The sequence below is a fragment of the Babylonia areolata genome, chromosome 4 (genome assembly GCF_041734735.1).
Source record: "Babylonia areolata isolate BAREFJ2019XMU chromosome 4, ASM4173473v1, whole genome shotgun sequence".
Taxonomy (NCBI): Eukaryota; Metazoa; Mollusca; class Gastropoda; order Neogastropoda; family Buccinidae; genus Babylonia; species Babylonia areolata.
The window spans coordinates 58,138,810-58,151,309 of record NC_134879.1 but is presented as its reverse complement, the minus strand read 5'-3'; the positions used below and the strand labels follow the sequence as shown (position 1 = coordinate 58,151,309).

At 46.4% G+C, this 12,500-nt stretch overlaps 1 protein-coding gene across 1 annotated transcript in view; it reads left to right on the top strand.

Annotated features, from left to right (window-relative positions):
• Positions 1-10,271, top strand: part of LOC143281772 (thyrostimulin alpha-2 subunit-like) — a 67,100-nt gene extending 56,829 nt beyond the window's left edge. The window contains exons 3-4 of the mRNA XM_076587060.1: positions 7,638-7,813; positions 8,991-10,271. Of these exons, the coding sequence (XP_076443175.1) occupies positions 7,638-7,813; positions 8,991-9,083 (269 nt within the window). The 3' untranslated portion in view covers positions 9,084-10,271. The remainder of the gene's footprint in view (positions 1-7,637; positions 7,814-8,990) is intronic.
• The last annotated feature ends 2,229 nt before the right edge of the window (positions 10,272-12,500 follow it).

Below are 12,500 nucleotides of genomic sequence, written 5' to 3'. Positions count from 1 at the left end.
CCTATCCCCCAACACCCACCCTCACAACCCCCCACCCCCCAACACCCACCCTCACAACCCCCCACCCTCACAACCCCCCACCCCCCAACACCCACCCTCACAACCCCTATCCCCCAACACCCACCCTCACAACCCCCCACCCCCCAACACCCACCCTCACAACCCCCACCCCCCTACACCCACCCTCACAACCCCTATCCCCCAACACCCACCCTCACAACTCCCCACCCCCCAACACCTACCCTCACAACCCCCCACCCTCACAACCCCCCACCCCCCAACACCCACCCTCACAACTCCCCACCCCCAACACCACAACCCCCCACCCTCAACACCCACCCTCACAACTCCCCACCCCCAACACCACAACCCCCCACCCCCCAACACTCACCCTCACAACTCCCCACTCCCAACACCACAACCCCCCATCGCCCAACACCCACCCTCACAACCCCCCACCCTCACAACCCCCCACCCCCCACCCCCACCCTCACAACTCCCCACCCCCAACCCCACAACCCCCCACCCCCCAACACCCACCCTCACAACTCCCCACCCCCAACACCACAACCCCCCACCCCCCAACAACCACCCTCACAACCCCCCACCCCCCAACACCACAACCCCCCACCCCCAACACCACAACCCCCCACCCCCAACACCACAACCCCCTATCCCCCAACACCCACCCTCACAACCCCCCACCCCCCAACACCCACCCTCACAACCCCCCATCCCCCAACACCCACCCTCACAACCTTCCACCCCTCAACACCCACCCTCACAACCCCTCAATCCCCTCCTTCACACCCCTCAACACCCACCCTCACCCTCCTTTCCTACCCATCCCCTCCCCTTCCTTACCCCTCTATAATCAGCTTTGGTTGTTCATCATCAAACTTCAGTGAGTTGGAAGTGTGACATCAGTGAGTGTCTGTGGCTGTGTACCCAGGGAACAGGGGAATGCTCTTACTGTTGTGGTACAGACGGGGATCAACGTCATTCCTACCTTTTTGACTTTTTTGCCGAGGGACAGAGATGTTGAGAAGTTAGTTTCTCACTGTCTGCGAGCAGCCAGAGAAACAGATTGGGGTGGGAGTAGAGGCTGGGGGTAGGGGGCTGGGGATGGGTTAGGGTGGAGCTATGGGTACGAGAGGGTGGAGGGTGAGGAAGAAGGGGGTGCAGGCAGCTGCACAAGGGAAGAGAATAAGTGTGTGTGTGTGTGTGTGTGTGTGTGTGTGTGTGTGTGTGTGTGTGTGTGTGTGTGTGTGTGTGACAGACAGACAGACAGACAGAGAGAGACAGACAGACAGACAGACAGACAGACAGAAAATTAGCCGCAGACCAGTTGTGTTCATACAAGATGAAATTCAAAAGTCGCTACAGGTTGTTTGCTGACATGGTGACAGATAATTCTCTACTCTCTCTCGCTCTAGTGTAATCTCTCACAGCTTAACGTATAGTTAGAATCTTTGTGTTGATAAAAGTTCTTACCACACAGCTTTTACAGATGCCAAAATACTGCCGCTGACGCTAAAATACTGCGATCTGAATGATCCTCTAAATGATAGACCTCTATTAGGTTTGTTTACTTTGTCCAAGCCTCTAGAAAAGCACTTTAGACAAAAAGTAAAACCACACTTTACTCTTTATAATTAAATTCATCCTAATCAAAATGACCCCAGAGAAAATAATTCTTAGAGTACTTTTACTCACAAATCTCACACAACAGTAGCTATCAAATATTGATAATTAATGAATCACTGGAACAGTCTGGATATCGCTAAAGCTTTTGATGTTATCGATCATAATCTTCTGTCCAGGAAACTGACAGTTTATGGTTTATCCACAGAATCAACCAATCTCTTATTACAATTTTCCAATTGAATTAGAAGGTAACTTGTTTCTCAAGATTATATACGTGTCCTGTTTCATGCCAGTTAAATGTGGTGTTCAATGTCCGATATATTTTTAGTCTACATGGTGATCTTTCTCTATATGTTTCTTCACACTGTGAACATTTTGCTGACGAGAATGATGATGGAGTCTCCCGTCAGTCCGACGGACGAGTAGGCAGGCAGGTTTATCTGTCGGTGTGTGTCCTCATATGGGAGAAGAGGCCGATTCTGGATGCGCAGCACTTCCCACAGGTGTTGCAAGGGAAAACGTCTCCAGAAGTTGAACCCTGCTTCCTTCGCTCACGCTTCTCCTTTATGGCCAGCGTTTTCTTGTTTCAAACGTCTTTATGCCACTAGAGCACATCCTCCTCCAGCGAGAGCGGTCAAGGGCATCAGTTTCCCAGGAAGCGATGTCTATGTCACAGGCTTTGAGGTTTGTCTTCAAGGTGTCCTTGAAGCGCTTGCAGGGTCTTCCAAGTTCACGGTCGCCTTCCTTCAGCTGGCCACACAAAAGCATCTTCGGGATCCTGCTGTCTGTCCTGCGTAGCTGGCACTGGATCTACTAGTGTTCATGACAAAGCCAAATGCAAACACAGTGTGCACCAAGTTACCGAAGGACACAGATCAATGGGCTGATTTAAATCATATATCCATTCACCCTAAAATAATATTTGAGATAATATATCAGTAATTGTGTAGTTTTGCAGTATATTTCAGAGGATACAGTGTTTTGTGTTTTACGAAGTTAAATTCATATTTAGTTGGGTAGTCATGATATGGCACTGTGCGGTTGGATGATCTGAAGTATGCTAAGTAACAATGTCAAATATGTTTACTTATCCGATACTTACATTTATTACGAAGTACGATATTCACTTTGGATATCATTCACCTCAGACTGTACGTTCTCAAGAGAGACAGAGAGAGAGAGAGAGAGAGAGAGAGAGAGAGAGAGAGAGAGAGAGAGAGAGAGAGAGAGAGAGAGAGAGAGAGAGAAGGGGTGGGGGTGGGGATAGCGTTTGATGTCTTGTATGCGTACGACGACAATAATTCCTACATTGAAACATGCCAGATTAAAAAAACCCCAAAAACCCCAAAAAAACCAAAACTGACGTGCTTGAAGTTGCAAAGAAGAGAGTTTTTTCCCCCCACAATTTAAAGTTTCGCAGGTTATAATTGTTTTACCGTGTTTTTTTTTGTATTTCAAGGCAAAGTGACATTTATCTTATTTCATTCATTTTTTGTTTCCTGTGTGGCATTCTGTGATCTGTTCTGTCATTTATTAGTTTTGGGTCAACTGTGTTGTTTCCCTCAGGTTTCAACTCTTTCTTTCTGTGTTTCTGATCCCAGCTGCTCCTCTGCTTCCTATGTGTGTGCGTGCACTGATGGTGTGTGTGTGTGTGTGTGTGTGTGTGTGTGTGTGTGTGTGTGTGTGTGTTGTGTGTGTGTGTGTATATGTGTGTGTTAGGTGCACGCAGACCCGTATGAAGGACTCCAAGAAAGGCGGTGAGTCTTAATATTGCACCACATGTATGTTGACTGAGATACACGAACTCTTTTGCTATGTAAGCTAAAAGAAACAACAACTTCCAAAGGCTGCAGACGTGTAGATACCTTTTCATGTACACTTGGGCGAGAACAAATCCTTTTCAATGACTTTGATCATGGTCTTTGACATCCACAAAGAGTGGACTTGAAGAAAGAAAGGCTGTGATGATGAAAGAGCTTGCTTCAGGAACGGAATTACGAAAGAACTAAGCCAGGGCATTCCGTCCATTGTTGGTTTTTTGCACCGTCTGGACATTTCTTTCTGGATGTTGAACTGGGTAAACTGCTGGATACGTGGGCTTTTCTTTCTATTTTTTTCTTCATTGTCCTCCTCCTTCTCCCTCTCCTCCTCCTCCCCCCTCTTTTTCTTCTTCGTCATTTGCTGCTCCCTCATCCTCTGCACCGTTTCAGCGATAATGCTCTTACGCCGCTCAGTCTGAGACACCTCCCAATGTCCCCTCACCCTCTCCGTATCCCCCATGCCGCCCACGTCCCCCACCGCCCAATGCCCCTCCCATATCCCCCCATCCCCCACGCCCCCCATATCCCCCCATCCCCCACGCCCCCCATATCCCTCCATCCCCCACGCCCCCCATATCCCCCCATCCCCCACGCCCCCCATATCCCTCCATCCCCCACGCCCCCCATATCCCCCCATCCCCCCCCGCCCCCCATATCCCCCCATCCCCCACGCCCCCCATATCCCCCCATCCCCCACGCCCCCCATATCCCTCCATCCCCCACGCCCCCCATATCCCCCCATCCCCCACGCCCCCCATATCCCTCCATCCCCCACGCCCCCCATATCCCCCCATCCCCCACGCCCCCCATATCCCTCCATCCCCCACGCCCCCCATATCCCCCCATCCCCCCCCGCCCCCCATATCCCCCCATCCCCCACGCCCCCCATATCCCCCCATCCCCCCCCGCCCCCCATATCCCCCCATCCCCCACGCCCCCCATATCCCCCCATCCCCCACGCCCCCCATATCCCCCCATCCCCCCCGCCCCCCATATCCCCCATCCCCCACGCCCCCCATATCCCCCCATCCCCCACGCCCCCATATCTCTCCATCCCCCACGCCCCCCATATCCCCCCCATCCCCCACGCCCCCCATATCTCTCCATCCCCCACGCCCCCATATCCCCCATCCCCCACGCCCCCCATATCCCCCCATCCCCCACGCCCCCATATCCCCCCATCCCCCACGCCCCCATACACAACCACATTTGGGTTAGTCTTCCGAAGGCTCAGCAAGTCAGTCCACAGGGTTCTATCGACATCAGGTCGTCAGGCGGCCACACACACCAAGGGACCCTGCACTGCTGTTGTGTCTTTTTGGTGATGTTCAGTACGTGCGTCGGCTTTTCTGCATAGGCGGTGTGTGTGTGTGTGTGTGTGTGTGTGTGTGTGTGTGTGTGTGTGTGTGTGTGTGTGTGTGTGTGTGTATAGGTGTTTGTGTGTGTGTGTGTGTGTGTGTGTGTGTGTGTGTTCGTGTGTGTGTTTTCGTGTGTGTGTGTGTGTGTGTGTGTGTGTGTGTGTGTATAGGTGTTTGTTTGTGTGTGTGTGTGTGTGTGTGTGTGTGTGTGTGTGTGTGTGTGTGTGTGTGTGTGTATAGGTGTTTGTGTGTGTGTGTGTGTGTGTGTGTGTGTGTGTGTGGAGGTGTGTGTGTGTGTGTGTGTGTGTGTGTGTGTGGAGGTGTGTGTTGAGGTGTGTGTGTGGGGGGGAGGGGGGATGTATGTGTGCATTGTGTGTGTAATGTGCGTTGTTTACAGAAAAAAAAAGAAGAAAAAAAGCCCGATTTTTGCACAGAAAAATAGGTTTTGACAAAGAGTTGTACAATGCAATAAAATACAATACAATAAAAAAGCAGTACAATAAAATACAATAAGATACAACACAACACATTGCATTTCTGTACAACTCTTGCCCGCAAGACATCTTAACGTCACCATGTCTGGAATCAAATTCGAATCCAGCATCTACGTTTTGTGATCTCTTATCTCTTACCAGGAAGTATTTTTTTCCAGAGAGAGAGAGAGAGAGAGAGAGAGAGAGAGAGAGAGAGAGAGAGAGAGAGAGAGAGAGAGAGAGAGAGAGAGAGAATATATTAGATATTGTCCGCATGAAAGGAAAAGTATTGTCTCCTTGGAATGCATGACTGATTTTTCAGAATGATAATTGATGTGCTTTGAAGTATTTGTGGAAGAATCATTTTCCTAATTTAATATTTCAGCTTTATTAATTTATTTATCTATTTATCTTTTTAATTATTTTATTTATTTATGTGTTATTTATGATATTTTTATTGCCGTTCAAAGACTAAGTGATATTTATTCGTTGTTCAGTTTCTTTGCCTCCTTCCTTCCTTCCTTCCTTCCTTCCTCAGTTCCTTCTGTCTTTCTTTCTCTGTGTCTTCTGTCTTGTCATTATCTTCTTTGACATTCTGCCTCAAAAGGTCTTTGAGTCACGATGACTCACATTACTCTCGATTTGCTGGAGAACGCTGATTACTTTTTCTTCTGACATTCTTTGGTTTTTCTTTGTTTTTCAATCTCACACATTCCGACGTCAATGAAAAGTATAAATTTTTAATTCGTCGTAAATGTCAGATTTACTGGACGAAAGTTGAGACGCTTTGAAGTCTATTCGATTGTCTGGTCTGCACGGGAACTGACAGTGTGTTTTTGAAAGGTTATCAACTTTTCATCAACCAGAGGTGGATGTGAACTGAGGTGTGTGTGTGTGTGTGTGTGTGTGTGTGTGTGTGTGTGTGATATCATACGTCATTTTGCTACGAAATCAACCAATCAATTGCCGATCTCCCTCTCTTTGTCTCTCTGTCTCTGTCTCTCTCTCTCTCTGTGCCTGTGGGTCTCTCTCTGTCTCTGTCTATATTTCTGTCTTTGTGTGTGTGTGTGTGTGTGTGTGTGTGTGTGTGTGTGTGTGTGTGTGTGTGTGTGTGTGTGTGTGTATTTCTCTCTGTGTGTGTGTGTGTGTGTGTGTGTGTGTCTCCCTCCCTCCTCTCTCTCTCTTTATCTGTTCATTTATCTGTAATTTTTGGGGAGTCTCGTCACGAACCCTGCCTATTCATCACTTGGTCTGTTTGGCACAGCACATAGCCTGCTTGTGCAGCCATTTACTTTTGTAGAAATGTTGTCCATTCTCAGTTAGTGCAGGTAAAAACAACAACAAAGAAACAAAGAAGCAAAAAAGAAAATCCGAAATATAAACCCAAAAGAGGAGCAGGAAGCAGGTGCTTGTCATCCTCTTACTGTGTGACCTGTCTGTGACGTCAGCAATCACGTGATGAATTGTGTGGGACAGGTGCACTTAGTTCAAACGGATTTGTTCGTTCTGTACACTGCAGTGTAGCACTTCAGGAGGGCGAGAAAGTAATGCACGGTTGTTTCTTCTTTTTTTTATTAAAAAAAAAAATTAACCCCATGGCTGCTGAAATCAGTGTTGCACACGTACTTTTAAGTGATGTGATTTATTGTTGCTCAGAAAAGAAGAGGAAAAGAAGAAGAAGAAGAAGAAGAAGAAGAAGAAGAAGAAGAAGAAGAAGAAGAAGAAGAAGAAGAAAGCAGTCCCAAGAAGTATGACTCTACATAAAGAATTGTGCCACCAGCAACACAAAATGTGGCCTGTAACCTCTACCGTATGTTAGGCAACAGCATTTCATTGACGAGCAAATTCGTAAGCGGCAGTGAAGGGGTTAACGTGAATTCTTTTTTGGTTCTTTGTTCTCATCTTCCTTTCTTTTTCTTTGTTTCTTTTAATTTATAAAAAAAACTTTCTTTTTGGGGCGATTATATGATTATATGATTTATTTATTTTTCTATTTATTTCTATATGTATGGACAAATACATGTATGAATGGATTGATGTATATATATATATTATATTCACATAATCAACCAACCAGTCAACCAACCATTCAACCAACCAACCAACCATTCAATCAACCAATCAATGATTGAATGAATGAATTAATCTATCAACCAATTACTTCCTCATTACCTTCCCTCCTTCCGACTTTCCTCCCTTCCTCCCTCCCCCCTTCTTCCTTCTTTCCCGCATTTCTTCCTTCCTTCCTTTCTTCCTCCCTCTCTTCTTTCCTTCCTTCCTTCCTTCCTTCTTTCTGTCCTTCCCTCGTTCCTTCACTCACTCATTCCTGTATCCGCCAGGCCACACACGGATCGTGAAGATCCCAGGGTGCCGGACCTTCCAGGTGACCACCAACGCCTGCCGGGGCTTCTGCCTGTCCTTCGCCTACCCGACGCCCGACTACATGCTGCTCTACCACCCCGAGTACATCTTCACATCCAGGGCCTCCTGCTGCAACATCATCGACACTGTGGACGTGAGTTCTGAGTTTTGGAGTGCTAGTGACGAGTTTCGAGTTCAAGTCCCCTTGTTCGCTTGGCGTTCTGTTTGGGTTGTGTGGTGTTGTGTTGCGTTGTTTCGTGTGTATTTTATGTTGTGTTGTTTTGTGTGGTGTTGTGTGTTGTACTGTCTTGTGTTGAGTGTTGTGGTGTGGTGTGGTGTGGTGTGGTGTGGTGTTATATCATTTTGTATCGTGCCGCGATTTGTGTCGTGTCGTGTCGTGTCGTGTCGTGTCGTGTCGTGTCGTGTCATGTCGTGTTGTGAGTGTTGAGAGTGTCGTGCACTGTGCAATGCTCTCTTGCTGGTTCGTGTCATATTGAATCGTGGTGTGTCGTGTATGTTGTGTCGTGTCGTGTCGTGTCGTGTCGTGTCGTGTCGTGTCGTGTCGTGTCGTGTCGTGTCGTGTCGTGTCGTGTCGTGTCGTGTTGTGTTGTGTTGTGTTGTGAGTGTTGAGAGTCGTGCACTGTGCAATGCTCTCTTGCTGGTTCGTGTCATATTGAATCGTGGTGTGTCGTGTATGTTGTGTCGTTTCGTGTCGTGTTGTGTCGTGTCGTGTCGTGTCGTGTTGTGTCGTGTTGTGTCGTGTTGTGTCGTGTCGTGTCGTGTCGTGTCGTGTTGTGTCGTGTTGTGTCGTGTTGTGTCGTGTCGTGTCGTGTTGTGTCGTGTCGTGTCGTGTTGTGTTGTGTCGTGTCGTGTCGTGTTGTGTCGCGATCGTTGTGTTGAACTGTGTTGTCTGGTCTTGTATCTTCTTTTTCTGTATTTATAATGTGTTGTTTGTTGTTGTTGTTGTTGTTGTTGTTGTTGTCCTTCTTCTTCTTCTTCTACACTACACAGTAAAGCTTCTCGCCTTCCGTGTTTTCCTCTTCTTGTTCTTGTTCTTCTCGTGTCCTTTTCCCTTCTTCTACTGTCATTGATTTATCTTTACAGTACATTGTCCAAGTCATCACAAGTTCCAACAGCTTGTCATTTTCAGGCAAAGCAAGGCCAGAAGTATGTTCATGTGACCACTGGGGGCGTTAAAGCATTAGACATGAATGTCGTTTTTATTTCACAGACACCATAACAAGAGCGATGCAAAATAATAAACAAGACCTAAAATCCCACACTTGCAAACAGCTATGTTTTCTTAACCCCTTCACTTCGCTGTTTTTCAGATTCCAGTGCAGGTGCACTGCGGGGGACTCCTCAGGGAGGTGGTATTCAAATCTGCCCGAAGCTGCGGATGTTCCATATGTCGGCGAGGATGATCGCCCCTGAGATGCGCGCCGCGCCTGCGCACCGGAACCACGCCACATCTCACCGCGGTGGAACCCCCCCAAAAAACAACAACAACAACAACAACAACAACAAAAAACCGAAACAAACTTGGACGCAAAATGATCACCGTCCATGTAGCTACTAACCACAGTTCATAGGGTCATGGGAAATAAAGAAATAGATGAAAAGTTCGAGTCAATTTGTCTTGAGCAACGGTAAAATGTTTCGAGCTGTTTGCACGTTGAAAATAACTCATATTACTAGTTTAAACCACTCGTTCCAACAGAGAAAAAGGTTTCCGGAAGTTATTGTAGTGGAGAAGATCTGAATGAGATGATTGTTATCATGTCAGTCATCGTCAGACAAAATGTCAAATTGTAGGCTTTTTGCTGGAAAGGAATGGAAAATATGAAAACTTTGCACTTATTAGATACCGGTACACGCGTTCTTTATCAAACGTCCATGGCCTTGACGTTGATTTCAAACACAGGGTTTTTTTTTTATGTATGGACACATGTGAATTCAATAATCATGAACGATCAGCTTCCACACAACAACAACAACAAACAAATGTGAACACACGCACCAGGCCCGCACACATGCATATCGTGTACACACATTACGTGGATACAGAAATTTGCTCGTACTGAAAGGCAGGCAAAGCTACAGACGCATATAAGGCTTGTGTGTGTATGTGTGTCACACCCACACATACATACACACGCACACGCACATGTACTTCCACATAATACATTCTAAATTAAATGAAAACTGTCTTTTAATGAGTTTGAGGCACATGTTTTCTGTTATCATTTAACTGAATCAGGAGCCTTCCATTGATTAAAATACACATTTTCTTTTTTTCCGAATGTGGAATATTTGCAGTTTTTTCACCCCGGTCTTCTACAGAAATAGATTGAAAATCGCATCAAAAAATCACTGGAAATGAGACGAAAATTTGCTGTAAAACCAAAAAACCAAAAAAGCTTTCAACAAAATCGCAGTTTTCAGACACGGAGGGTTGTGTACTGTTGAATGCTATTCAAGCTTTAGGGTGCAATCACATTCCTCCCACCGCCCCGCCCCCCAAAGATGATCATTTCATCCAGGAACACCAATCACGTGGAGCTGGGGTCGAGGGATCTGGATTGTTGACGAAATAAAGGAGATGGAATAAATTGGGTTCTGTTTGTGTTGTGTTTGGTGTTGAGAGAGAGAGAGAGAGAGAGAGAGAGAGAGAGATTGAGAGAGAGAGAGAGAGAGGGGGAGAGAGAGAGAGAGAGGGGAGAGAGAAAGAGAGGGAGAGAGGGAGAGAGAGAGAGAAAGAGAGAGAAAGAGAGAGAAAGAGAGATTGAGAGAGAGAGAGGGGGAGAGAGAGAGGGAGAGAGAAAGGGAGAGAGAGAGAAAGAGAGAAAGAGAGGGAGATTGAGAGAGAAAGAGAGAGGGGGAGAGAGAGAGAGAGAGGGGAGAGAGAAAGAGAGGGAGAGAGAGAGAAAGAGAGAGAGGAGAGAGAGAGGAGAGAGAAAGAGAGGGGAGAGAGAGAAAGAGAGGGAGAGAAAGAGAGAGAGAGAGAGAGAGAGAGAGAGAGAGAGAGAGAGAGAGATATGGACGGAATTGGGAAAAGTGGAGATGATGTTGTTTACCACTATACCACACACGCGCCCTTTATCTCTCCGTTCCTCAGCCTCTCTCTCTATCTTACCATCTTTCTTTCTCCTACCCCCCCCCTCCCCCCGTCTCTCTTCCCCCCTCTCTCTCCTTGAATCTCCTTCTTTCTCTCTCTCTCTCTCTCTCTCTCTCTCTCTCTCTCTGTCTCTCTGAGAATATTGATGCGGCAGTCAGGAATAAATACAATCTTGCTGAGATCAAAGACTGTCAGATTTGTCAAAGCCATTCCCGTCTCTTATTGCCAAGCTGAGCACCCCACTTAAAAAAACAAAAACAAGCCAATACGTCGTTCGCCCTGTGGAGTTTTTCCGCCCTGTCTTCAGAATCTTATTCTTGGTACGGCTGGCTCTTTTAATTGTCAGGGACACAGCACCCAGTCAAGCATATTTTCATTTTTGATTCGTGTCTAGGTCCAAATCGAGATTATCATGACTTTTTTGTTTACATTGAACTTAAAGGTCTCATTGTCTCTTACGGCCATAGGGGCTGTGAAATTACATCCACTGTGTTTAGGGTTCGGCATAGGAAGGCAGTGAAATCATATCCACTGTGTTTAGGGCTGGGCATAGGAAGGCTGTGAATTCATATCCACTGTGTTTAGGGCTGGACATAGGGGTTGTGAAATTAAACTTTGTACATTGAACTTAAAGGTCTCATTGTCTCTTACGGCCATAGGGGCTGTGAAATCATATCCACTGTGTTTAGGGCTCGGCATAGGAAGGCTGTGAATTCATATCCATTGTGTTTAGGGCTGGGCATAGGAAGGCTGTGAATTCATATCCACTGTGTTTAGGGCTGGGCATAGGAAGGCTGTGAATTCATATCCATTGTGTTTAGGGCTCGGCATAGGAAGGCTGTGAATTCATATCCATTGTGTTTAGGGCTGGGCATAGGAAGGCTGTGAATTCATATCCACCGTGTTTAGGGCTGGGCATAGGAAGGCTGTGAATTCATATCCATTGTGTTTAGGGCTCGGCATAGGAAGGCTGTGAATTCATATCCATTGTGTTTAGGGCTAGGCATAGGAAGGCTGTGAATTCATATCCATTGTGTTTAGGGCTGGGCATAGGAAGGCTGTGAATTCATATCCACTGTGTTTAGGGATCGGCATAGGAAGGCTGTGAATTCATATCCACTGTGTTTAGGGCTGGGCATAGGAAGGCTGTGAATTCATATCCATTGTGTTTAGGGCTCGGCATAGGAAGGCTGTGAATTCATATCCATTGTGTTTAGGGCTGGGCATAGGAAGGCTGTGAATTCATATCCATTGTGTTTAGGGTTCGGCATAGGAAGGCGGGGCCAACTTTGCCTCCTGGCCTTTAACACTGAACTTAGACAAAGAATAAAGATTTAGAATATAAAAGTATCAAAATCTGGGGCGGATGCAGTTTGGTCATTGATCTCGATTTGGATTATTTAGATCATAAACATTTCAATATCACCATGGCAAAGGAAAAAAAATAATTCTAACTTTAACTCCTGAACTGGGCTTAACAGACAGTTGAAGAGAAGTTAATCTAGAAGTTAGGAGATAAACTTGGAGAGGTAACCCATGGCAGCAGAGCAGGACAGATTTCTGTATGATTTCTGAAGACTTGTCCAATTTGTCAACAGGCACAGATATTAAAACTTGCCATTCAGTGATAACATTGTCAAAAGGACTCAAAACGCCTTTCTTTATGGAAATTGATTTGTTTCTTATTGTAGACAAAACAACAACAACAACAAGTCAACGAAAT